The 26,707-nt window shown below is 51.8% G+C and overlaps 1 protein-coding gene and 1 non-coding gene across 3 annotated transcripts; one reads left to right on the top strand and one right to left on the bottom strand.

The window, feature by feature from the left end:
• Window positions 1-22,249, top strand: WDR5 (WD repeat domain 5). 2 transcript variants are annotated; one of them, XM_037797919.1, is made up of 14 exons: window positions 1-121; window positions 3,324-3,498; window positions 4,236-4,344; window positions 4,770-4,843; window positions 5,191-5,280; window positions 5,512-5,601; window positions 5,753-5,836; window positions 9,539-9,594; window positions 15,112-15,158; window positions 16,773-16,848; window positions 18,237-18,270; window positions 18,588-18,662; window positions 19,246-19,333; window positions 20,154-22,249. In XM_037797919.1, the coding sequence occupies exons 2-14, from the start codon at window positions 3,418-3,420 to the stop codon at window positions 20,252-20,254; spliced, it is 1,005 nt and encodes a 334-aa protein (XP_037653847.1). In that variant the 5' UTR covers window positions 1-121; window positions 3,324-3,417; the 3' UTR covers window positions 20,255-22,249. The 2 variants fall into 2 exon arrangements, with proteins under 2 accessions (XP_037653847.1, XP_037653848.1); XM_037797920.1 differs by lacking the exons at window positions 18,588-18,662; window positions 19,246-19,333; window positions 20,154-22,249 and adding an exon at window positions 18,713-19,197 and having other exon boundaries at window positions 18,237-18,265.
• A 2,257-nt stretch (window positions 22,250-24,506) lies between these two features.
• On the bottom strand, window positions 24,507-24,633 carry LOC119505803. The gene has a single exon (XR_005210843.1). It is a non-coding gene; the product is annotated as a U6atac minor spliceosomal RNA (small nuclear RNA).
• Window positions 24,634-26,707: the final 2,074 nt, after the last annotated feature.

Here is a 26,707-nt window from a genome sequence, read left to right as displayed (position 1 = left end):
CTTCGCCGCCTGGCGCCCGCCGGAGCTGCAGCCGCGTCGAGCTCGGCCCGTGCTCTCGCCCAGGCGGCGGCCGACGCGACGTCCCGAGCGCCTCGGCCCCGCCGCCGCTGCGGCCCGGCAGGTAAGCGGACGGCCGTCCCCGCGCGGCGGGCGGGAAGCCCGGGGAGAGGCGGGCACGACGCCGGTGCACCCCCAAACCGTTCCCCGCCGCCACACGTGTTCCCTGGCCCGCCCCGGGCCCCGGCTCCGGCCCAGCCCGCTCCGGCGCGCCCAAGCCGCCGCGGCCGCTCCGCGCAGCCCGCTCCCGGGGCGCCTCTGCCCTGCCCGGCGACCCCCCAGCTGCCTCCGCGGCGGGGACAGGCCCTCCCTGTGGAGAGCCCCCCGTGAGGCCGCCTTCCTCCCCCCACTCCGCGTCCCGCCCCAGGACCCCCGTCTCGGGCCAGACGCCCGGCTCCTGAACGCGGCAGTCCCGCCCGTGGAGATCCTTTCCTCTCCTCGCTCGCCGTCTCCCCAAATGTCCCCCCTTAAACCTCCCTGGGTTTCCGGATGTCCCCCGCGGTGACCCATTATGGGCCGTGGACCCCACTGGCCTCGCCCACCCGCCCCCGGCGGGCCAGTGACAAGTAAACCCGAGGGGTCGTGAGTTCTTTTTCCTTGCAGCCAGCGGGCATGCCTTACAACGCCCCTTTTCCTCCACTGCTCTACCAGAAAAAGACCCCCAATCCACGTAGCCAGTTAAGTGCCTGGGTATGGTGCACGCGGTTGAGTGCAGACAGGGGTGAGCTTTCCTTTGGACACCTGCCCTCCACCCCCCAACCTCCACCCTGACCCTGCTGGACCCCCCTCAGCCCTAGGCAGCTAGTCTCAGTCTCTCTCCTAGGAGTCCGGAGTCCCCGGAGGGGCTCCCCTGAGTTAGTGTCCTGTGTCACCAAGGGAGAAACTACCATCCCTCCTGCTGTGGTGCTTAAGACCCTTTGTCGTCATCTGGTCCATGAAAGCCATCTTGGGTGCTTAGAAGACATGCCTTACCAGTTTTCTTTTATGAGTTTCTCCCCACTCTGCTCGTTTACCAGCTCTCTTCAGCAAACGCTTTCCTTAGCTTTGCTCCGGCAGGTTCTGTGCTAGACTCTGTGCCTGAGGCTGGCCCAGCCCTGCTGGGAGGGCAGATAGGAAGGAGGAGGGTCCAAGAACCCAGGGAGCGGCAGAGCAGAGTCCCCCAGCCCACCGCTGGATGGCCACCTGCAGATCACCGGGGGCCTCTTGAAATGTGCAGAGTATCTTCTACTCCCCACATGTGAGGTGTCATCCTCTGGAATGGAGCCCAGGAATCTGCCTTTTACAAGCAGCCCCAGAGAGCACTCTGAGGTTTGGAAAGCTCTGCCTTAGGTGGGCAGGCTGCCATGGATGCTAAGGGCATGCAGCACCTGCTCTGGAGGGCAAGACCTCATCTCCTTTCCCTCACCCTGGTGGTGCTTGCCTTTAGTACCACTCCTTTCCAAAGATCTAGTTCCCCATCCCTCAAATGGTGGTTTTTCAAAAGCCGTTCCATGGAATCAGCTGTGTATTCCTGAGAAGTGCACAGCCCTGGACCCAACCAGTGAGGCAGAATCTTGGGGCATTGGATCAGGAAATATGTATTCTTGAAAGCCTAGCTCTCAAGTTGATTTTTTTGCACATTAATGTCAGAGAGACCCCAGAGTGGGGCACTTTTGCTATAAGAATACCTCTTTTAAAACCCCGGGCTTGCTCCTCACCTGTGAGCAGTGCCTTGATGGCAGGAGCCACGCTTCACCTCCAGATGGGGCTGACTTTATGCTAAAAGGAGCTGCCCTTTTCACCTGTGTGGGTATAGTGACCAGCCCCTGCAGCCTCTTCTGTTCCCACCAGTATTGGGCTTGGGTGGGCAGACATCTGCCATGCTCACTTAGCTCTGCTGTGATCTGGGCTTCCTTATCTACTGGGGCCTTTGAAGCAGACTTTGCAGCTCTATTCCTAAGCATAGGTTTCCTTAGCGCCACGCTCCCCTGCTTATCCATCCCACAGAGGAGAGGGCAGCAGTTGAGTTAAACTGGCACTAGCCAGGTTGCATCAAGGATAATCAATTTTGTGCCAGCACTTTGCCCCTTGGCAGGTTAGTGGGAACTGCCCTTCTTTCCCACTCAGACTCGGGCTTTGGGAGCCGTCCTAGGACAGGGAATCTTTGCTGCAGGTAGACTGAGGGCTGCTGCATGTGTACTCTGCCCAGTGTGTGTCACAGTGTGATTTTTCTCCCTTTCTTTGGATGAAGACTGGGGCATGGGCTTTTCTGATGGCTTCCATTTCACCTTAGTGTTTCAGGGAGCTTGTGCAGGACTGCCGACTTTAGCTCTTAAGCTAGAATTTGCATGTGTAAACTCACTAGGTTAGACATAGTACTAGCTTCTGGGCTTTGGATGGCCAGTGATATTTGCAAAATGGCTTGGCAGCTCTCCTTTTTATTAGTGGTTTCCCTCATTTTGGAATAACCTCGTGTGCTTTTAGGAGATGAATCCGAAGAATGGAATCTATTCCAGGGACAGAGGAAACTGATCACTTACTGCACAGGTTGTGGGTATTCCTCTTGTCAAGCTGAAGCCTAATTGAGCTGCAGTCTTGTTTCCCTCTCTTGCAGTGTGGCTCTTGTCTGCCCAGTATCGGTGCTGTGCTTTTTCTACAGCAGGCCAGAGGTGGAACCTCCAGCAGGCATAGTTGTCTCAGGTTTGCTTTTTTCAGCTGTGTTGTGTAGCTTTCTCACTAGGGACGGAGAGCCTTGTAGGCTGTTAGCATCCTGGAATGCAGCCTTGCCTCTGCAGCCAGTACCTTGCAATAGCAAAGCCTACCTGTGCGGCTTAGGACCGCTGGGCGTGTGTTCTGTGTTTTCAGACATGGCATTAACAATAGCTTATCACTTGGGATGCATTTTAGGATTTGGATGACTTCCCAAACTTCTATACCCTGACGCTTAGTCTCCTATAATTTGGCATGTTAGTTTTCTGTCAAGAAACCTTTGGGCTTTTTGAAGAAAATTGCATTTTGTGTGAACCATGCTATATTCCTGCAGACCACTGGACACAAAATAGGAAGTATCCTTCAAGTGTGGGTTCTTTGAGAAAGGGTGAGTGTAGGGATATTTTGGTGAAGCGGAATATAGGATAATATAGTTAGGTTCCGAGTTGGAACAGTTTGTTGCTACAAGGCTCAATATGGTGGTCCGTGTTTTTTGTTTGTTTGTTGTTTATTTTTTCACTTACTCCTGGATACTGTTTTAAAAGTGTGGTCTGTTTCTTGGCCTGTGTCCCCTATAGGCTTCAGCTAGTGGCTGGCCTCTTTCCACTGAGTCTTCTGCTGGAAGCTGTGCACCTCTCCATCTGCGCCTCCTCCCTGGTGGGCTTCAGAGCCATGGCCACAGAGGAGAAGAAGCCGGAGACGGAGGCAGCCAGAGCACAGCCAGCCCCATCGTCTTCTGCCACTCAGAGCAAGGTGTGTTTGGAAAGGGCTTCTCGGGGAGCTTCCTGGGGAAAATAGGCTTAAAGATTCTTGGAAATATCATTTCAAGCCCATAAGTCTATTCTCTGCTACTCAGTTAAATATTGCCACCAAGTTTTATTCACTGACCACCTATCTATCAAGTGTTTTATTATGTCCCAAAATCTGTTTACTGAGGAGGGAGTGTAATTAAACATGTAGATGGAGCTTTGTCAAAGATACAGGTTCTTGGTTGTGACTGTAGGAAGTTGTGAGAGTGGGACCCAGAAAACAGTTAATAAGTACCCTCTCTCCCCAGCCCCAGATTGTGCTGCTTAGCCAGGTCTGCAAATGAGACAAGAGGCAAACTGAGACCTTTAACAAAGGGAGCAGTGCCTTTAGGTTTGCTTTTGGGGAGGCTGGGCCAAAGCCAGAACTTGAGGGACTTGTGTGACGTAGCAGTGTCCCGGTGACACGACCACTTGGAGGTGGGGTGGGGTGGACCATGAGGTGAAGCAGGAGAAGGCGGGTGTTTGTGTGGGGTGGAATTAACGAGCTCAGATTTAGTCATGTTCAATTTGAGATGTGACATCTGGGTAGAGATTTCCTGTAGGCACTTAGAATATAGATTTGGAGTTCAAAAAGAGGTCTGAGATTAACTTTTGGAAATCAAATCCAAACTGGTAAGCAATTGAATTGGACAGTGGCCGTTACTTTTTGTTCACATTTAAGTTGTGCCGTCTTTCCAACAGCCTACACCTGTCAAACCAAACTATGCTCTGAAATTCACCTTGGCTGGCCACACAAAAGCTGTGTCCTCTGTGAAATTCAGTCCCAACGGAGAGTGGCTGGCAAGTTCTTGTGAGTATCGTTGAGGATGTCACCTGTGGGAGGGGCCGTGTGAGCTGCCGACATGAAACTGGGGGGAGGGCAGGATGGTTGACTTTCTGACACTCCAAGGGGCCATTTGCTGCAGGCTATGTGCCCGTGCTGTAACTGTAAATAAATTGTGCCTGTTGATGCTGCCAGGGCGAGGGGCCTGGCAGAGAGAGGAAAGGCACTGAGTGCTGAGGCTCCCAAGAATGGGGCTGCCTGCCTTATGCCTCCCGATGCAGCAGCTCTTTCCTGCACCTGACACAGGCTTGTGGATTCTGGGGTGATTCATGTTAGTCACTGGGGGTTCACGTTATAGGAAAAGCCTGACTTTGGACTCTGATCTTCTAGCTGCGAGGCCGGACAACTACGTTGCTCTCTGACATTCTGTTCTTTTTATTACTTTCTTTCAGCTGCTGATAAACTCATTAAAATCTGGGGAGCATATGATGGAAAATTTGAGAAAACCATATCTGGTCACAAGTTGGTAGGTTTTTGTCCTATTGGATCAAGGGCAAAATGAAATGGACAGTTGAACAGTGGGGCTAAAGTAGTCAGGTGGGCAGGGGGCAGTCTTGAGGTTAAAGCCTAAGTTTTTCACCATGTTTTTGGTATTTCTTTGCTTTTGTGTTTTCTGGGCAGAGCACAGAGTGGGTGCTTTTCCTCTGGGGCCTGTGTAGTGGTTCTTTGTGGTCAACATTAGCTAGAAGATTCCCTGAGAGCGGAGCGACTGGGGCTTACTCACCTTTACATGGATGTTTGGAACTTTGACCTTTTGCTGGTTAATCATGTTTGGTGACCCCAAGACGATAACCCTGTCTTTTCTCCCCCAAGGGAATATCAGATGTAGCCTGGTCGTCAGATTCCAACCTCCTAGTTTCTGCCTCAGATGACAAAACCTTAAAGATATGGGATGTGAGCTCGGTAAGCAGCGCCTTCTTGTTCCTCTCCTATGTGAAGCTGTGCAGTTGATGAAGAGGGTGTGAGAGGTGGCAGTCAGTTGGCTTTGGGGAGCAGCAGCTCCCTGGAAGGTCTTGTTTGTCACTCCCTGTGTTTGAAGCTTTGGTCGTGGGCAGGGTGGGGGGATTTCCCTGACTGCCCCTGTGCAGGAAGGTCACCCCTGGGGAAAACTGAATCTCACAATACCTCTTTTAGGGAAAGTGTCTGAAAACCCTGAAGGGACACAGTAATTACGTCTTTTGCTGTAACTTCAACCCCCAGTCCAACCTCATTGTCTCAGGATCCGTAAGTGCATCTGGGTCTCCTTGGGTGGGAGGTGCAGGTGCCCTGTGTGCTAAATATGAATGGGGAGGATGAGGCTGAGGCAGGTGCTGGGTTCTGGAGAGCTGTCACCTTCTTCCTTCAGAATCGCTTTAATCTGTCCTTTTGTCTGCAGTTTGATGAAAGTGTGAGGATATGGGATGTCAAAACAGGGAAGTGCCTCAAGACTTTACCTGCTCACTCGGACCCCGTCTCGGCTGTAAGTCCTCACGTGCCCTTGTGGTTCGTGGCCAGTTCTGTTGTTCTTGACCCAAGCAATAGGTGATGGTTATGGGATGGGCCTGGGGACACTTCCGAAGCCCCAGCCCTGTTTTTAGTGGAGGGACTGGTGGGCAAGCACTCGGGGACCCTGAGTGCTGAGTGGGGCTTCTGGGGGAGTCAGCCCCAGATCGAGTTTTGGAGGAGACTGATGGTGGCTTGGCCCAGAAGTGTGCTTTGAGAAGAGGGAGCCATGCGTTTGGAGGTGTGGCCCGGGTGAAGTGGGGGTTTTGAGTAGAGCTGACTTTGGCTAATGGGGTGGGGGTGGAAGAGGGTGAGGCTGACCCAGGGTTGAGACCAGTCAGAAGCTCCCTGGCTGCGTGTGTGGTCATGGTCCCACATTTTGCCAGGTGTGTGAAAACAAAAGTAACAGGATTATATTATACAAAATAATGTGTATTGCTCCTTTAAATGGCCAAAAGTTTCCTTTGCTGAAGGAGTCTGCATCTGTTTCCCAGCAAAGCTTGCTTTTTTTTGGAAGGTCGAATGGGTCACGTGTGAGCAGGGTGCTTCTTCCCAGCAGGTGGTGCCTGGCACACTGAGGTCTGTGGGTGAGATGAGACCTCATGCAGAGCCCTGACGCAGAGCAGCAAGCTCAGCATCTGGCTGGTGCGGGCTGCTCCGGTGTCACTGTGGGACAGGGGGTGTGCTGTGGAGAGGAACACAGCCGTTGGGTCATTGTCAGAGCAGAACTGGCTTTCAGCTTGGGGATAGCAAAGGAATACACGTGAAATAGCTAGAAGCGTGAGTGTAGATGTGGGTCTGCAAGTTGAAAGAAAAAAGGGGTGTTCTGTGTGTGTTTTAGTGGGGGGACAGACTTTGTTCGTTGGGGGGGAGGGGAGGGGCCAGCTAATGTAAAAAGTAGAAAATCAGAATCTCCTGAGCCTCCACCCCAGAGGGAGGGTCAGCCGCTAACAGTTTGGGGCCCATCCCTCTGAGTTGGTTGTTGATAGATACTTCCCCTCCTACCTCCCTCATACCCCCTTCTTTGTAAATAGTGGCAACAGTGCACCACGCACAGCTTGGCTCCCATCATGGAAGGGCTCCTGGGCGTCTTTGCCCGTCATTGTGTGTTGCCCTACCTGCCATCCTTTGCCCACTGGGCCACAGCGTCATCATTCATGGTTCGTGTTCCAGTCGTTTTCGTGATTACAGGGAATGTAGTGTCCTCTCTTGTACCTCTTTGCTTACTTGGTGATGATTTCCACAGGATAGATGTTTACAAGGGAGATGCTGTGTCCAAATGCAAACATCTAGCTTAACAGAAGTATTTTGGTGCTAGAAACGTCAGGGTTTCTCCCCACCCCTGTCCTTCCACTCATGTCCAAGCCACTCTTGTCTCTTGGTGGGCCTCCTGGGTTTTTTCCTTAAGTTCACCCCACGGCTCGCTGCCTCGGTGTTTTGGCACTTGGTGACCTGTCTGCCAGGCTGACTCCTCACAGGGCCACTCTTGTCCGTTGGTGAAAGCTGGGATCTGGTGCCCATTAGGCTCCGCCTTGGTGTCTTCCTCGGGTCTTGCAGCATGTACTTTGGTGGCCTGCTGCTGGATGGCATGGTGTGGGCTGTGTACTTCCAGCGGCTTTGCCCCCATGGGCTCTGGCTGACTGGGAAAGCCTGCCACATGTTGGGGGTTAAGATTTAGATGTGGCTGGGGGGATGGGTGGGAAAAAGCAAAGCACGGAGATGGATGTGGTGAATTTTGGGACCTGGCAACTCCTTTACTACCTGGCATGGTGGCCTTGACAAAAGGCCTCTTTTGCAAATTGAGAAAGGGATGAATGTGATTAGAGCAATTGTCCCGAGTTAGCAAGTCCTTGAGAGGCTGAGGAAAAGAAGGCTGCAGTAAGTAGGTGGTGCTGCAGGAGCAGCAACTGGTAGAAATAGAAAACGAAAGCGATTGCAAAGCGTCTTGAGTTCCTCCTGGGGAGGATCTCCCAGAGCCGCGCTGTCCAGTGTGGGGGCAGTAGCCCCCTGTGGCGGTGGAGCATGAGGTGTGTGGGCCAAGGGGGCACACACTGCAGATGTGAGTACACTCTGGGTTCCCAAGACTGAGAGCATAAGTATGAATGGAGATTACCTCAATGCATTTTTATGTTGATTACATGTTGAAATGTGGTGTTCTAGGTGTATTGGGTTAAATACATTTCACCGTTTCTAAGGGAAAATCACACCTGTGGCTCCCAGTACTGCTTCGAAGTCTAGTGTGGAGCTCCAGGTGTGGTTCTGGAGGCCAGCAGCGTCACCTGGAAGCTCCTTAGAAATGCACCTCTCTGGTCTCCTGCACCTGGTGAATGAGAACGTGGGGGTGGGGCCACCCTCCAGGTGCTCAGTGTGCAGTTTTGCCTCCTGGGGACCCTTGGCAGGGTTAGGAGACAGTGTCAGTTGTCACATCGTGGCAGTGCTACTGGCACCCAGCAGGGGGAGGCCAAGGATGCAGCCTCACACTGGCCATGTCCAGGGCAGCTGCCAGCACTGCACTTTCCCCAGCTCAGAGCGTCCTCGGGCCAGCGCTGAGGGGGCCCTGGTCTGGGCAGAAGAAGAAAGCAGAGGGCCCGCCCCTCCCCGAGTAATTCCACTGGGCGCTTCATCATAGGAGGTACGACGTACACATCGCAGAGCTGGATGCAGAGTTCCAGTAAGGTGATATTGTCACATGGCTTATCCTAGGTATAATCTGCCCAGTGTGCAAGTAATGATAGAAATTGATGTGAGTGCCAACCCCTGGTGTAGTTCTTTTTGTTCCCACTAAGATTCAACTAGGAAAAAAGTGAACAGAAAAAAAATGAAGTTACAAGAAAGGGACTGCCCCCAGGTTGTGGCTTCTTTCCATCAGGAAGTGTTGGGGACATACCTAGACTTTCATGTAAAGTGAATGGTTTTGAAATGCTGTGGGTAATTTGAGAGCCAGCAGCAAATGGGGCATTGCCCCTCTTCTGAGGCACAGGCTTGGGAGCACCAGGTCTTATCTCTTCCATCTGAAAAGCTCACGCCGGCTCGAGCTGGCATCCCCACGGTTTGGTTTCCGTGGACTCTGCTTTCTAGGTGGCCGTCCAGGGTATGCTCATGTGAGAGAACAAGCCCTGGGCTTCCCTTCTGAGGGCAGTTGCCAAATAGGGGGGTGTGCTGGCCTGATACGTATCATTCCTTGTTTAGTGTTAGGTCAGGGAAAGTTGCTTGTAAACACATTGACCTGGTCAAGCTGCTTTGCCCCAGTGACAGATAGACGGACAGACTGACAGAAGCTGCACCCCTTTCCACGAGGCCGAGTGGATCGTGTGGGCTGGGCCATCTTGTTTCTTTGCAACACTCCACTTTCATAGTGAAGTGATTTAAATACTCAAGGCCTATTTCCAGGTTGCTTTTTATGGCTCAGTCATCCATCATGAAACAAAACATGTCTTTTGCCTGAGACATCAGGTAACAGTGATCGTTGTGTTTATTTTGCTCATGTGTCTGGTGGAGGGTCCGGGGACCCCTGGGCTTCAGAGTGTGCAATAGCTCTGCTGGTTGCTCGGTGCGTGGTTAGGCTTGCATGGGCTCTGTGCTGGGCCTTTGTGAAGAGGAGGGATGTCTGGCTAATGGGCCATTGGTGGTGGTGGTTTTAAAATAAATCTCTTTCCCCCTCCCACTCCTTACCTCCTAGGTTCATTTTAACCGTGATGGATCCTTAATAGTTTCCAGTAGCTATGATGGTCTCTGGTAAGTGAACAGTTTTTACTTCATGTAATCATAACCAGCAAATCTTTATGAAGGGATTCTCTGTGTGCTGCCCAGGGTCACAGCAGTGAAGAGACAGAGGTCTTTACCCTCAAGGAGCTTACACAGACGCTCACAGTACACTTTCGGGGAGGGGTAGATGCTGCAGATGGAGACAGCTGGGTGCGGGCTGGGGAAGGCAAGGGGCACTGCCCGTCTCTTGGCGAGTGGGCAGTGAAGCCCTGGAGGTGAGGGAGTGATGTGGCGGTCAGCCTCATGTGCCAGTGACTGGAGGTCCCGGTCCTAAGGGGTTAACCAGCAGAGACCCCAAGACCGGTGTGGTGAGGAGCAGGAGGGGCTGGGCCTGGCAGATGCGCCCTGCACAGTGTCCAGGAGGAAGAGACGCAGAACCTGATGGGCAGGGCCGGAGAGTAAAGCATTCAAGTTGTATTTTGCTGATTTGGAGCGATTCAGAAACTTTTTCCAGCCTGTTTACTAGGCAGAGGAGGGGCGGTGGCAGTTAGTGGCTGAATTGATAGTAAGGGAGGAAAACATGACCCAGAGACATGTCTGCACTTAGCAAAAATAAGAAAGAAGTAGAGTAACAACTAATGTATGTAAAAATAACATGGAAGAAATGGAATGCCTTGTATTAGGTATTTCAGTAAACCAGGATTTGGTTCAACACTTGTTAAAGGCTGGCAGATTCAGCTAAACAGAAACAAAACAACCTTCTGACCCTGTTGCTTCAAAACATACACCTGAAACCATGTGATGTATGAAGGCTTAAAATAGAAGGATGGAGAAATGGTCTACAGCAGGTGCAAGCCAAAAGACGCACTAGTGTCGGTGGAGTGTAAACATGGAGACTAAACAGGGTGGAGAGTGATATTACCTTATGAGCAGATAGTATTTATGAAAGAGACCTGGGAATTATATATGTTCATGTACCAAATGCCATAGCAGCCAAAAAATACAAAAGCAGGAGGAGCACTTGATTAAAAAACAAAGTTGTGAATGATTTTAATATTCTGTTTGTAGACTTTGTCAGAGGGGGGTTTGGGTTTAGCAGATATGAATAGTACCATAAGCTGTTCATTCTGTCTACTTACAGGGTACATTGCAGACTGTAAATAGAAAATAAATTTTTTTCTTATGAGCATGGAATAGTCTTAGAATCACCATTTTTTTCCATCATTTTTTTTTTTTTGGTAGACTGTAACATATATACATAGAAGTGATAACTTTCCAAGTTCAATTTAACAAGAGAGAGCAAATTTCAAAGAGTATTATGGGTTACAGTGCCACAGTTTCAGATATTTCCTTATTATGAAGTATAACATCTATACACAAAGATAATATCTTTCAATGTATGATTTAACAAGTAGATATATAGGAAATTTCCAAAATTGTTATGAGTTATAGTACCATAGTTTCAGTTATTTACTTATTGTGAAATATAACATAGATACAAAAAGTACAGCTTTCAAATTACAATTTAACAAGTAGCTGTAGAACAAATTTTAAAGGATGCTATGTGTTCCAGTTACACCATTTGAGTTCTTTCCTTCTAGCTATTCTAATACCCTAGCAACTAAGAAAAAGAAAATTATATGGAGATTCAGTGTTCATAATCGTTTGTTAAATTCCATCTTGTCTGTTGCTTCCCCTTCCTCTAGTTTAATCAGTTTCCCAATCTTCAGGGATGTCTAGGCAGTGACCACCCTAACCTGTTCTTGTTGAAAGGGGTGTTGACATTATGGGAAAAGGGGACACAGCTGGTTGATGTTCTTGAAGAGACTATTGCCTCTGAGTCTTGGGACTTAGCTGGCATAGGAGCTCTCTGAAGGATTTAAGTTTCTGGAGAAGAAACTTAGTGTGTGAAACTTTTATCGAGTCTCAACTAGGGATCCGGGTATTCTTTAGGGTTTTCAGGACTGCTGTTGACTTGGGCTTATCATACTGTGGTCATTTGGCATATCTAGGTGAAGCTTGCATAGGAGTAACCTCCAGGACAGTCTCTTGACTGTATTTAAATTCTGTTAGCCATGGAAACCTTATTTTGTTGCCATTCTTTTCCACCTTTTGGTCAAAAAGGCATTCTCAATTCCCCGATGCCAGGGTCAGGCTAATTCCTGGAGTCTGTGTCCCACATTGCCAGGAAGGCTCATTCATCTTGGGGGTCCTGTCCCATGTTGGGGGGAAGGTGTTGAATTTATTTGCAGAGTTGTGCTTAGAGAGAAAAAGTTCACATCTGAGCAACAAAAGAGGTTTTCCTAGGCATAATTATAGGTGGCCTTAGCTTCCCCTTTACAACCATAAGTTTCTCTCGAGCAAGCCTCCATATCAAGGGCTTGACTTACAAAGTTGGGGGTTCCTAAGTTCACTTAGCACATGTTATGTCCATCATAATCCATATCTCACATTATCATAACTTAGTTGTACAATCCTCATCACTCTCCATTTTAAACAATTCTCATGGCCCAAAACATCTCGAAGCTCTTGGCAGCCTTAATTATTTATCCATAATAATTTGTAATAATGTGTAATACTAGTATGGTATTCCTATTAATTATAGTCCTTCGTATGCAATATGTAGATTTTTTCCACATATCCTTCTATTGTCAACTCTCTGTGCTAGTGTCATACCTTAGAAGTATTTCATGCAATACTATCTAAATTTGTGGTGCTGATCTGTGGGATACATGCCTTTAAACAACCCCTTTCAATCCTATTTGCCTTCAATACAGCTCTGATACTTATAATCCCATTAACAAACAGTCGTCACCCCTATCCATTTCTATACGTTTGAATTCATTGCCTGTGGATTTTGCCCTAAAACCTTTCTAAAGAAATTAGAAGAAGAAAAACAGTATACCAAAAATATAGGAGGAGGGAATGTATAAAGGTAAAAGCTGAAAGGAATGAAGGACAAAAAGAAGATAATTAAGATAAGACGCTTTCTTTGATAAACCCAATAAAGTAATGAAAACCTTTGGAAGCCTAATTAAGGAAAGAGCAAAAATAAGATTAGAAATGAGAAGAGGTAGAAAAAGCACAAATTCAGGGAAGGGTAAAAGAGGCATAGAGCAGCCCCTGAACAGCACGCTGGGACTTCAGAGGGGTGGGCACCCGCGGCTGCTGATTGGCCTGGGAAGTGGGCACTGCAGTGGACCGGTCACCGTGGGAGAGAGGGACAAGTGAGGCCAGTCAAATAATAAATGATTATAGTAATAACACCGTAAATATCAGGAAATCTATCAGTCTCACTGTTTCAAATTAAAGGAAAACATCCATATGATTTATTATTGATAGAGGTCAAAAGGTAACTGATAAAATCGAGCATCCATACTTACTGAAGACTCTTTAGTGAAATTAGACCGATATGGCAGACTATTTACCAGAAACTAGAAACTTTGATCCTAGTGGTGACATGCTAAAGCCACTAATGCCACTGTTGGGAGCCATAGGCGTAACCCGTTTACCCTTTATTCCACATTGGTTGAGGTTTCTGATTAATGTGATGAGATAAGAAAATAAGAGTTATGTGAAAATAGGATAGGGATTTATTGATCTCTCTGTGGGTGATATACTTGTACATTTTTAAGTTGAAACCCAGTGTTAGTGCCACACTTATTTGCTCCTCATGACCCCCTGTGGTGAGGGTACTGGGTCACATCCGTTTTCAGGAGAAATGCGTGCTTGCTGTCCTCGGCTGGTCAGTGGGGCCCCAGAGCCTGACTTCAGCCAGGCCCTGCGGGTTACAGAAACGTGCAGAATTTGGCGAGGCAGATGTTTAAGAATCTATGGTTTTTCTCTGGAAACTAGGAAGTACTGATTAGACAATGGGAGAAAAGTTCCCTGTAATAGTGACAGGAATGCTTAAGATATTTTAGGAATACCTTTAACGGAAAGCGCAGGACCGTCTTGTGATGAAAATGATAAAATGAAAGGACACACACCTAAGAGCTTCAGGGGTCTGGAGGCAAGACCTGACTCTGTCCCAGTCCCGGAGTCCATTGTCCTGAATTTGTGACTGTAGAGCAAGTCCATGTAGAATCCCCACGGGGTAATCTTGCAGCTGGATGAGGCAAGTTTAAAATCTTTAAAGAGGCATAGTTGAGCTCTGTGCTGAGAGAATGAAGAAAATGAGTGGTAGGAGGAGACTTTCCTTTCCCAGATAGTTTATTCTGAAGCACACAGTGTGGTGGTGGTGCAGGAATAAACACAGGCGGAGAGCTGGGGGTCTCGCCAGGGGCAGGTCTCCCAGCCGATGATGGACTCTGCACAGCGGGGTGCGCCTGCGGCCCACAGTGGACCCTCCATGCCCCCAGCAGGATTATTTCCAGCCAGAGGAAAGACCTAAATATTACAAACAGACACTGAACATTAGGGAGAAATTGGAAATATTTGTATAATCACAGGTTGAGGAAGAATCTTTGTAAGAAGACAGGAAACCGGAAAATTATTTAGAAAATGGCAATCGTATCTGACTTTCAAAAAAGAAGAAAAAAATATACAGCAAAAGCTCACAAAGTAAAATTTGCAAAATAGGTTGGTGAAAAGATTATTGCTTTTGACAGAAAAAGGGATATCCTTGGTATGGGGCAGTTTTCCTTCAAGGTGATTAGGAGGAGCAGCTGAGTGGGAAATGGGCTCTGAAGCAGATGGGGGGCCATTCTCCCACCCCCACTGGCAGGCGGAGTTCTCCGTGGTGCCCGTCACAACGTGGTGTTTTCACTCCAGGCTGGCAGAGGATGAGGAGTGCCTGCTCTGGGCGAGGGTGCGCAGAAATGGATGGGACAGGGGGAGAGTCTTCTTAGAAAATAACCTTTTGGTGTCAATTAAAATAAAAATTTATATGCTCCTGGCCTCGGCCTGCCTGTTCCTGTGAGCCTGTTCTGTAGAAACGTGGACACGCCTATGCACTGGTGTGTGTTGCCAAAGATAATGGGGAAAATAAAAAAAAATGGAAACCAGTGAGGTGGAAGCCCGGCATACCCATTCTGGGATTGCACAGCAATTTGAAGATGCTGTTTTGTGATTAACTGGAGAGATGTCCAGAAAATGGCCTGTGATACTCTGTTTTTCTGAAAGCTGGGCGCTCTCCCCGTTCTGTGCGCTCTGTGTGGCGTGGAGGAGCTGCAGGGATGCCCGGCAGGCTGTCGGTGCCCTTGGTCCTGGCCGGACAGGGTGGGGAGGGCAGTAGGTGTTTCCTCCATGGTGTTTTGCCGGTTGTGGTAAACGTGCTAGTTTTGGAAAAGGAGTTGAAAAGTCCACCGCCTTGGAGCCTGTGTGTTGCCTGTGGCTCCTGTGTTTGTCTAGAGGCACCTGGTCTGTTTGTGACCCTAGGATATAAGGGAGTAATTATCAGACAAATCACCAAAGCCTGGAATTGAAAACCAAATGGAATAAGAAGAAAATGCGTTCGTCCTAAAGCTTACGTTTGGCTAATGACTGTACACTGTCCTGGCCACTTGTAGTAACTTGCTTTAAAGTCTTTTTAAATCTTCTCTTCAGTCGGATATGGGACACAGCCTCGGGCCAGTGCTTGAAGACGCTGATCGGTGAGTGCTCTGAGTGCAGCTTCCGGCGGGCAGCGTTTCCGAAGTCTGACCCTCTGAGAGGCCCCTTGCCCTTTTCTTGACCGTTTCCCCTCCCCTGACCTTCCTGGCCAGCCTGGAGGCGAGTGTCCGCCTGTCACTTGCTGTCCCCCACCCCACATCCTCTGCTGCCAGGCCTGGCCCTGAGGCCCCTGGGGCCCTCCGCCCTACCCGGGTTTGGGGACTCTGCCTCTGTGCTCTCTCCTGGGACCATCTGGACAGACACAGTTGGCGCGTGCTCCATGCCAGCCCTGGCAGGGCTGGGAGTGTCTGGGAATGAGAATTTCACAGGTGAGGAAACTGAGGTGCAATGTCTTGCCTGAGGCTACCCAGTGAGCAAGTGCCAGAACCAGGCCTTGTGCCCAGGGGCTTGGGTTGCAGTTGTGTTCTTGGCAGCTGGCCTCACGTGCTTCTCTGAGCAGTGACACTGAAGGACAGCTCCAACAGGGAGGTGCCATAGGCATGCTTCATCAGCCCCCTGAAGCTTCAGATCGTAGAATCAGAGAACTATAGGGTGTGTCGTTAGCAGTTTTCCTGTCAGGGACATGAATTAGAACTTTGAGCAGCAGGTCCCTAGCAGGCGTAGCAGATAGAGGTTAGGGCTGTCGGACCTTCCTGAACATTGCGTGAGGTGAGCCCTCCCGGCAGTCTGAGCCGGCCCTTCCCAGCGTGTCCCCAACAGAGCACGCTGCAGGCTTCATACCTTGTCATGCCTTTTGCAGTGTTTGTGGTCAGCCGGAGGGAGCGGAGGCCCCTGGGTCCCGGTGGCGAGGCCCGGCTCCCCAGAGGTGGTAACTGTGTGCCACCCCCTCTCCGGTGCTGGGGACACACCAGGGCACACAGACCTCCAAGTGGGCTCTGGCGGGCCTGAGGCGTGCCCCTCCTTGCCATCCCCTGTCCCCACACCAGGGTGCACTCTCCCTCGGGCCCCTCCTCCTCTGGGTCCTTCCAGCAGAGGACAACGGGATGGCCAAGAAGCCGAGCACTGTCGGTGACAGCAACTCCGGGTGGTGCTGGCTTTTTCTCACCCGTGTGAGGCGGGGCGGCCGTTTACCTCCTGTCTGCTTTCCCAGGATTACCTGGGGTTGAGCTCGTGGGCCCAGAGTCCATGGGCAGAGGTGTGGGCACGATGCGTGAGGAATAGCTCTAGAAGGAGCAAGTTCCTCTGCTGTAGTAACAAGCATGATGAGAAAACATCTGAGATTTATTGCCCTAGGCTTTTTATTTTCTCAGTGGTGATAGTTTTCTCCATTTAGTTGGGTGTTTGCAAAATTTCTCCTGTGAGTCTTCTAAGGAAAACTGTGCCCGAGGAGGCCTGGCTGTGGCTGGGCACAGGAGCCCTTAGAGGGGCTTTGTCCCAAAGCTTTAGGGAGCCTGTGGGGCTGTGGGTCGGGAAGCTCCCACCACTGGGCACTGAGTGGCGGGTGAAGGCGGCCTGGACGGGCCCTGGGGAGCCCTGCACCCAGGCGTCTTGGTGCCGGCACCGGTGGTGGTCACTTCTCTGTCCTCGCGTGGGTGGTGGCAGCTGGGTCCCGCCCGCGCCGAGGCCACCAGCCATCAGCCCGTCTCTCTGCATAGATGATGACAACCCTCCCGTGTCCTTTGTGAAGTTCTCTCCGAACGGCAAATACATCCTCGCTGCAACCTTGGACAAGTGAGTGTCTTGGCTCCCGGGTGGGGGCAGGCGGCCTCAACTCCTGGGGTGCCCGGCTCCTCTGCTGACACCCCGGCCTCCGTCACATAGACCACCACACTCGAGTGAGGGTCCCTGCCCCGTCTCTGCTGGGAGTCCGGTCCCGCCCCCCCCCACCCACCCAAACCCCCCTTACCCTGGGCCGTGCCTTCCCGTGTAAGAGTGGCTGGACAGGATGGTTGAGGGTCAGCTTTGTCGACCCCTGCTTGGGGCCCTTGAAGCTCTGGCTCCCTGTGTGCAGGTGTTGGGTTGCCTTTGGGTAGCCATTGGGGTGGTTGCCTGCAGCTTCTGGGCTGACCCGATTCTCCAGGGTCGGGGGTTAGCCCATTGATGCCCAGCTGTCAGAGTGGATGCCCGCCCCTGAAAGGAGTGAGTGTCACCCGCAACATGTTCTCTCTGGGTGTTTTGGGAACCAAGAGGGTTTTCCACGTCCCTTCTCAGTGGGAATGAAGCTGGCTGCTCACTGAGTGAGGGCAATAACAGCTTCCTTTTGTGAAATGTTTTGTTTTGTAATACTTTGCTACTTGTGGGATGGTTGCAAAAATAGTATAAGCCCCATGCAGAGAACTCCAACATACCCCCACTCTGATACCCAGATCCACCAATTTGAACATTTTGCCACTTTTGCCGTATCGTTCTACCTGTCTATCTGCCCAGCTATCTTCCTGTTTTCTGAGCATTTAGAGTAGATTCTATACATCTGGCTCTTTGGACATGTCCGTGTCCTTCCATGAACATTTCCTGAGAACAAGGGTGTTTGCTTATGTAACTGCCCTAAGGGCAGAGGTCAAGTTCAGGAACACTGGCATTGATAGGAATGTTACAGTCTGTCCCACTTTTTTCGTATATCCCAGCAGTGTCCTTTTGGGGCTTTTCTCCTCCCTTGTTGGGTCCTGTCCAGGGTAGGTATTGCATTTCATTTCCATTTTCTCTTTAGTTGCTCACTTTTTCTTTCCCTTTAAATTGTGGAAACATACATGTAATATAGACTTTCCCCTCTCAACTCCTCCAAGCCCAGCACTCAGTGGGATTAATCCCCATCACAGTGCTATGGTGTCCTCATCGCTATCCATTTCCAGAACTTTGCTGTCACCCCAGACAGCAGCCCTTCCCCATTGTGCATTTGCTCCTTGTAAAAAGTCTGTCTTTGACACAACTGGTTGGCGTTCTCACGTTGTGCTGTTACGTCACCAACTTACTGGACTTTGTGAGTCTGGCCTCTCCTCGACTGCTGTGGGCTGTTCTGGTAGAAGGAGGGGCTCCAGGTGGCAGGTGAGACGGCTCCCTGGAGAGAGACCCCGGAGGTGTGCAGGTGACTCACCCCCTGTCTCTCTCCCTCTGCCCTGCAGCACGCTGAAACTCTGGGACTACAGCAAAGGCAAGGTGAGCGCCGGGGGGGGCCGCCGGGGCTGGGTTTGTGGTGTGGCCTTTGGCGGGAGCAGAGCCCAGCCAGGAGGTGGAGCAGGAGGGAACTTGGTTGCAAAGCTCTTCCTTGAGCTGGTTTGGTGCTGATTTCTTAAAGGCTTGGCATTTGGAGGATTGGCCAGTCTGCAGGATAAAGCTTTTTGACTGCATGTGTTTTGTACATACTTAGAGTCATTTCGAGGGCTCCGTTTAGCCTGCAGTAAAATGCTTGTGCTTAGAACTTGGGGGATTATCTGGAACGCGGGCAGTTCTGACCCTGAGCCTTTCCTTTTCAGTGCCTGAAGACGTACACGGGTCACAAGAACGAGAAGTACTGCATATTTGCAAATTTCTCAGTTACTGGTGGGAAGGTAGGTTTCCCCAACTGAGTATCTCCCCCTTTCCACCTTTTCCTTCCAAGGAGTGACAACGCTGTCATCAGAGATGCTGTTCGATGCTCACGACACGAAGCGCCCCTGTGGCGTGGTGGGGGCAGCGTCTCCCATCCACTTCTGGACCCACCGCGTCTCCGGTAGCCAAGCCATTGGGAGGCCTGGTGCCGCGCTGTCACCTCGGGCTGTGGTGGGCACGTGACTGTTTCTGAGGGTCACCCGCGCCCAGGCTGCCCTGGGAGCTCTGCTGGGTCATCCCACCCCGAGCAGAGGGACCCTTGGCTCACACCCTCGCCCCAGGGTCTTAACAGGGTCTTCTTCGGGTTGGGGTGGGGCTGTAATTAGAGTAGATGGTGAGTTTGTCTGAAATGTAAGTGATAAGAAAATGTAGCAGATGAACCCTAATTGGGGAGGAGTGGAAGTTCTGTGTATTTTCATGTCAACAAAGCAACTACCAGAAGGGCGGTGTGAATTGTGTTGCGGGCGGGTGGGGTGCTGTCCTTCCACACAGGACCTGGCCTCGTTTTTCTCTCCCCTCATCTTATCTTTTTGCATTGACTAGTGGATCGTGTCTGGGTCTGAAGATAACCTGGTTTACATCTGGAACCTTCAGACAAAAGAGATTGTACAGAAATTACAAGGCCATACAGGTGAGCTAGGTCACATGCCACGTTCTATACACCGAAAGTTCTTAAACAAACGAAAGAAAGGTGGTTTCAGTAGATTGCTGCCTGCGTCTACCTCTCAGCCCTCTGATGACACGGGAGGAGGATGTATCCCCTTTCTGGAGAATTCTTGTAAGTGGTGGTTTTGTCCAGGGTCACAGCTGGGACGTGCAGGATCCACAGCCCCGCCCCAGGCTGCCTGGTCCTTAAGACGTGCCGTGGCTCTGTGGCTTCTCACATGCCCTGCCTCGTGGCTCACTGTGCTCCCTTGTCCACCAAGTGAGTGAGGACGTCTGCTGTCCAGTGCTAGAGAAGCTGGTTCCTTTCGGGCACTCCTTCCTGTTTCCATGGGCAGAACCCTGGTGCTGCGGGTGGGTTAGCTCCTTGCTGCCCGTCCTGAGTCCCGGTTGCCCTGGAAGGTACTCGCCCGTGTCCCGCCACCCCAGCCCCCTCTGGGCAGCTCCTTCACTCTCGGGTGCCCACTTCTTGTGGTTGTCCACAGGGAGCAGGGGTGGCAGTCCCCTGTCCTGGGGCAAAGTCAGTGAAAGTGTTAGACCCTTCCCTAGAAAGCCCAGCATAAATCTCGAGGCTCAGCGCGCACTCGCCTTCTCCCCACGTTGCCCAGCAGGCCTGGAGACCAGCACCTGGTGGTGTTGCCTCCCTGTCCCCCTCTGTATTGGGGGGTGGGGGACACTTGGGCATTTGGAGGCTGTTCTGGGAGTAGGAACGCGTTAATGTGGGTGACCCACGAGGGCGATCCCATGCCCCAAGTTGGTGCTAAGGCTCTGGCTGTCTCTGTCTTCAGACGTTGTGATCTCCACGGCTTGTCACCCGACAGAAAACATCATCGCGTCAGCCGCGCTAGAAAACGACAAGACGATTAAACTGTGGAAGAGTGACTGTTAAGCCCTTGTGCTGTGCTGGGAGGGACCGTCAAGACGGGGCCGGCTTGGCACGGAGCACGGATGTGGACAAGGTGGTCCCCTGGGTCTGGGCTTGAGCCTCCTGTTCGAAGATTATTTAGCTGAGGGGAAAAGTGTGTACCTCTGGGAAGTTCTAAAAGTTGCTGGTGACATTTCTTGCCAGTTCTTCTAACACTGTCTGGGGAAGAGTTCTTGTCTATGTTGTGTTTAAACAGTCAGCAAACATTCTAAATTTTTTATTACAAAAGGGTGAAGTTCAGTTTATCATGAGTTGTGTTTTTTCCAGTCAATGTTCTGTACCTTTTGATATTTTATTACCTGGTGCACACGTGGTGACCAGCCACGCCACACGCCCTGTGCTTCCCGGCCTCCCCCCCCCCCGCTGCCCCCCCCACCGGCCACCTCTTTTCTGTTTAGTAGAATGTTCCAGCAACACAGACTGTTAACCGATTGCTACTTGTAGTAGTTCCCACTGTATTTTAAAGTCTTTCTGGAAAGCACAGAATGTTGTAATGTTATTTCCGTGTAAAGGTTCTGTGTTTTGGAAGTTCAGTTCACGTGCCGCCAGCATAGTACGTGCACACCACACCCGTTTATCGCGTTGGTGTCCCTCCGACAAGTAGCACCACGGATGGGAGTAAAGGTGGACGCTTGTGGCCACCGCGTTCTAACTCAAAGCTTGTCTCCTCAGTTTTTTATAAGACGCCTCACAGTTGCCTGGAGATTGAATTTTTTCCAAAAGACACATATCCCTGAGTGATGCATCCGTCATTTCTTTACTGTCAGGATCCAGGGTCAGAGCAAGACGGGTCTGTGCCTGCTGGTCAGCAGCGCCGGCCTGTTGGAGCGGGGGCTGCAGCCCTCTCTGTGAAGGAGCCGGGAGTTGTTCTCAGTTGGAGAGGGTCTGATGCTCTTTCCAGAGAGTTCTGTTGGCATGTTGAAGTCACTGTCCTGGCAGAGGCTCGTAGAGTGATTCCGGCCTGGCATGTAACTTGAATTCCAGGTTTAGTCTCTAGCCTGACACACAGGGCTGAGGACGCAGTGGTGCCCGCTCCCCATTGCCAACCTCAGGCTGGTGGGCCGAGGTGCCGGCTTTGTGCGTGTGAGCCCTGAGGCGAGCCTTCCTTCCATCCTCGCCTCCTCAGGCTTCTGCCCTGCTCGAGCCAGGTGTCTCTGCAGCTTCCTGGCTTCTCCACGTGTTGGTCTGGTTTGGAGAAGAAGCTGAGGGTGCTGCTCCGCGCTGCAGAGCAGAGTTTTACTAGAGCTGCTTCCTGCTTCTGGCCCCTGGGAAGCTCGGGGGAGCCCAAAGGTGCCAGCCCGAGTATGCTGAGATGGAGCCCTTTGCAAGGCAGCGTGGCTGTGCAAGTGGCAGGCACCCAGGCTGGGGCAGCTGTCGGGGCAGTTTGCAGGTGGCCATGTGGTCTGAGGTGCAGCTGGAACGGCCAGCTCTGCCCGTGGTGAGGCCAGTCACGGGGACCAGGCCGGAGGGTTGTGGACGGTGCCGTGCGGTTGAATAGATTCCCGGGGGTCCTGGAGTCATGACAGGCCCCCTGGAGGGAGCAGGGATGTCTTGGGTGGGCTTCACAGAATGCTCCAGGGTTCCTGTCGTGCAGGGTGAGATTATAAAAGACATCTGGAAATACGCTCCCCCCAACGTCTTTTGGAAGTAGATGTTCAAATGTGTGATGTCTTCTAAGGAATAAACTGCTGTGGTCGGCGGGGTGGGCTTGTCTTTGAAGCGCGGGGTCTAGCGTCCTGAGCTGTAGCCTGCTGGGCCGGGAGGTGCCACCGTTTCGGTCGTGACCTTGGAGTCCCCAGAGGCCGCAGGTGCCAGAGCCACCCGTGCCGCCGGGAGAGGCGCTTGCCCTGCAGCGCCGGGTCCCGAAGAGTGTTTATTTTTTCTACATTGGAATTCTCTGTTGTAGATTTATGTAAAAATACATTCTCTTTTTGAAAATAAAGGTTTTCATGTCTTGTAGTTTTGTCCCATAAGAATCTCTTAACTTTTTAAAAATGCAGGTCTTGTGCAGGGAAGGGGCGACACTGGCCTGGGTTTTATTTTTTACCCTCTCGCTTTTTAATGTCTCGCTCTCTCCTCTTCCCTGTAAACTGGTAGCGAGGCCTGGAGGCCAGTCAGACTCAGCTTCCATTTTCATCCCGAGCACTTAGCGGGCAGCACTGTGTGCCTTTTGAAACTGTCGGGTCATTGTTCAGATCAGTTAGTTATTTAATTTGGTAAGCATCTTTCCAGGTCCTTAAATGGGCCCTCCATCTTCAAACTGTGAAGAGTAAGTGCTCTACCCAGACACTGGGGAAACAGAGGGGAGAGGCCTGGCTTAGGCCCCTTCTCTTTCCACCCTTTGCACCGCCTTTCTGGGGACATCTGTTGGCAGGAATGTGACTGTGATTTAAAAAACCAAGCTGTGAAGACCGCGCTTCCCCGGACCTCCGGCAGCCTCGCAGCTGTGAGTGCGCTGGGCTTAGAAGTCTCGGGTTGACATCCGCAGCCTCCACTTGGGTGCCTCATAGGCCCTGAACCCGCCCGCGCTGCCGGCAGCCCTCCTGGCTCAGTGATGGTCGCACCGGGCTCCATTTGGCGGGGACCAGGTACCTTGAGACTGTCCTGTACCCTGTCCTCCTTCCACCCGTCAGCAAACCTGACAGTTGGGCTTGAGGCCTTCGCACACCCCCCACTGCTGCCACCCTGGTTGAGCCGCCACCAGCCCTGCCCCCGGCAACAGCCCTGTCTGGTCTCTAGCTTCCATCCTTTCCATCGTTTCTCCATGTGGCAGCCAGGGGGATGCTGTTAAAGGCCAAGCGAGGGCCTGTGCTCCCCTGTGGGTGCCCTCTGGACCCCCTGCCTCATTGAGCATGAGCTCAAGTCCAGTCCCCGCCCCTCTGACTCCGCTCCCACCCTCTGCACGCGCCCCTCTCCAGCCACGCTGGCCTCATTGCAGAAGCCACACCAGGCCCGTGCCTGCATTTGCCTTTCCCCTGTGGAATGTTCCAGCTGTCCACTCACCTCCTTCAGGTCTCAGTTCAGGTGGTGTCTTTTGTGGCAGCATTCCCAGACCTCCCCTGGAGCCCCAGCCTCCATGCTGCACCCATTCTGCTCAGCATTCATCCATTCATGGAACAGTATGAGGACTAATGCGCCAGAGCTTCAGAGGGATTTTCACAAGGAGCCCACGGGTCAGCGGCCCACCAGAACCACCGCCACCCCCACCCCCGGCTGAGCCTCCTCTCCACTTTGTCCAGGCCCGAAGCTCCAAGGCTTGGACGTACATCTGCTCAGAAAGTATTCATAATTTATCTGAAATTTAAAGTTAACTGGATGTCTTGTATTTTTATTTGCTAAATCTGGCAACCCTACCTGCCTCTCCGCTGTGGCTATCGAGGTAGCAGAGACAATTTTCTGCTTTAAAATTAGGCTCCGACCTGCTTCCAGGTGTATTGATTGCAAACTCATAATTTATGGTACTAACAAAGGAAACTTTTAAAAATAGACATGAAAAACTGCAAACAACACAAAATAATAATCATATTCTCTGTGTTTGGGAGCAGGCAGGAGCCTGTGTGTGTATTTCAAATCACCATGGATCCATCACCCAGTTTTTTTTGTTTTTGTTTTTTTAAATTCAGTTTTATTGAGATATATTCACATATCGTACATACAGTCATCCATGGTGTACGATCAACTGTTCACAGTACCATTATATAGTTGTGTATTCATCACCCCAATCTATTTTTTTGAACGTATTCCTTATACCAGAAAAAGTAAAAATAAGAATAAAAAATAAAAGTAAAAAAGAACATTCAAATCGTCCCCCCATCCCACCCTATTTTTCATTTAGTTTTTGTCCTCATTTTTCTACTCATCCAGCCATAGACTAGATAAAGGGAGTGCGATCCACAAGGTTTTCACCATCACACTGTCACTCCTTGTAACTACATTGTTGTACAATCGTCTTCAAGAGTCAAGGTTACTGGGTTGGAGTTTGATAGTTTCAGGTATTTACTTCTAGCTATTCCAATACATTAAAGCCTAAAAAAGGGTTATCTGTATAGTGTGTAAGAATGTCCACCAGAGTGACCTCTCGAGTCCATTTGAAACCTCTCAGCTACTGAAGCTTTATTTTGTTTCATTTCGCGTCCTCCTTTCGGTCAAGATGTTCTCAGATCACCCAGTTTTAATAAATAACCTAAATCTTTTCCAAAGCACGTGAGACTGCTGCAAAAAACAGTGGTTAGATGCCACGAAGTAGGTGGCAATGCCTTAACCGTATGCGTGTTGTACAGGCCCGAGGGCCTCTTCCATCCTTGTCAAGGGGAGTGCTAACCTTCTCTCCTTTCATACAACACGCGGATGGTGGCGGCCTGCACCCTATTTATAGCCCAGGAAATACGCCGCCTTTACGCATACGGTGACTTCCTGTTCCCAATTCAGATATACAAAGTTGTGAAAATACCAGACTACTACTGGAAGATGCAAATACTTGCATCATATCGTCCACATTTATTTGAACATGTAAGAAAATCGATCACTTTTCGGGCTCTAATATATTCATAAAGTCGGCCAATCAGAGGCTGAGGGGAACACCGGACCGTCATTTAAAAAGAAGATTCCCCCGGAAATAAAACTGCCGGCGCGCACTTCCTGCAGCGACACTCCTCCCGGAGGGTCGGGAAGCGTCTGCGGAAATGGAAGTGATTTGCGACGAATCAGAAACCGAGAAATGGAAGGGCCGCGCCCACCGACTTCCGGAAGCGGCCCTGCACTTGGAACTGTGGGTACTGGGGGCGTTCCCCGCGCCTGCTCCGCGGCCGCCCGGCTCCTACTGTGTCCCTCCTGGAGTCCCCGGTTCGAGTCCCGGCGGGGGCCGGAGTCCACTGCCTCCCGCGTTTTCCATTAAAACTTCAGGCCGGACGCCCCAGGAGGTGCGGTTCCCTCTCGCGGCGTCAGTTTCGACAAGAATATGGCCCGAGGGCATGAATCACACCCCAGCTCCCATCGAAACACAAGCGGGGCTGGCAGCCTGCAGCGGCCGTGCTTGTGACGGGAGGACGCGCCCCCACACTTCCCGGCCATGGGCCCCTCTCGTGTGAAGGGCACAACGGCCAGAGCTGCAAACCGTGCCTCGTTTCCAGGGTCACGGGCCCCTCGAGGTGACGCGGTCCCGGCGGTGCGCGGACGGCCCGGCCCGGCCTTCCCTCCTCGGCCCCCAGGGGCGGCTGGCTGGGGATGTCGCCGTTGGAGGACCCTGCTCCGGGCTGGGAGTGCCTGGGCCCCACCGTTCCCCACGCGGCTGCTCTGCACGACCCCCTGCCTCGGGCCTGCCGGGCGGTCCCAGCGCCCCGGGGCCGCCTCCTTCCCTTGGGTCTGCAGGTTCCTGGTCCCGGATGGGCTGGGCGTGGAGGGGCGGCTGGCCCCTCGGGAACCCCAGACCCGGCCCCTCGAGTGTCGGCTGACTCAGACCCACCGGGGGCTTGTTAAATGCAGATTCCTGGCCGGTCCCCTGGCGCCTGACTCCCGGGTCTGCAGCGGGGCTCAGGAATCTGCATCATGAAGCCCTCCGGGTCCCCTCATCTTAGCAGCCGGTCACTTCTTTGGTGGGGGTTGGATGACCCCACCTGGTTCAGGGGACTTGGCAGTGATGCCCGTGAAGTGGGAAGGGTCCAGTCTCGTCACAGAAGGCTGCCTCGCGAGGGAAGGCGGCCGAGGGTCTTTGCAGGGTCGGGCGGGCCGGGCTGGAAGGACCTGGTAACCTGCAGCTCCTCCCCTGGGCGCATGTGCTGAGGCTGCTTTCCCCGGGCGTCTCTGCTGGGGCCCCGGGCCCCGCGCCCCCACAGGTGCCTTCTCTCCTGCTCGTGCCCTCATCCTGGGGCCCAGCGTTTGGTGAATACATGTGCGGCTGGATCGCTAGTATTTCTTTATTCCCCTGAGACCCGCGCCTTCAGTTCTGGCTTCGCCTCCATCAGAGGGGGCCGAGACAGTGGCAAAACCCTCCTGGGCCGGCGAGCTGCCCTGCGGCAGAGGGGTCCGCCCTGTGCTCGGGCTGCACGGCAGGAAGGCGGGCGTGCATTTGAGAGCTCCCCCAGGGGTCACTTGGTGCCCCCCACCCTGAGCTCACCAGGAATGCAGCTCCCCAAGGCCTTCCTTTGAAGGCTCCTATTTGGAGCCTTCAGGGCTGCACCCAGAGGAGGTCCCAGAAGAAAGGGAAGGTGACCTCACCTGGCCATCACACTACCAGAGACCAGGAGAGCTCCAGTCCTTTCCCCAGCATGTCCGTGGGTAGGGTTCCCAGTTATATTTGAATCTCTGATAAGCACCAAATATACTTTATTTTAAATATGTTCTAAATACATCATTGTACATAACATACGCTAAAAGTTTTTTGCTGTTTATCTGAAATTCAAATGTCACTGGACAGCCTGC

This window comes from Choloepus didactylus, chromosome 10 (genome assembly GCF_015220235.1).
Source record: "Choloepus didactylus isolate mChoDid1 chromosome 10, mChoDid1.pri, whole genome shotgun sequence".
In the NCBI taxonomy this organism is placed as follows: Eukaryota; Metazoa; Chordata; class Mammalia; order Pilosa; family Megalonychidae; genus Choloepus; species Choloepus didactylus.
The sequence above is the reverse complement of the archived record's forward strand: the minus strand, read 5'-3'. Positions and strand labels throughout refer to the sequence as shown.

Coding starts and splice junctions, on each gene's coding strand:
- WDR5 (XM_037797919.1), top strand. CDS start 3,418: ATGGCCACAGAGGAGAAGAAGCCGGAGACGGAGGCAGCCAGAGCACAG. Junction 4,844..5,190: donor CCATATCTGGTCACAAGTTG/GTAGGTTTTTGT, acceptor TTCTCCCCCAAG/GGAATATCAGATGTAGCCTG. Junction 15,159..16,772: donor GTGCTTGAAGACGCTGATCG/GTGAGTGCTCTG, acceptor CTCTCTGCATAG/ATGATGACAACCCTCCCGTG.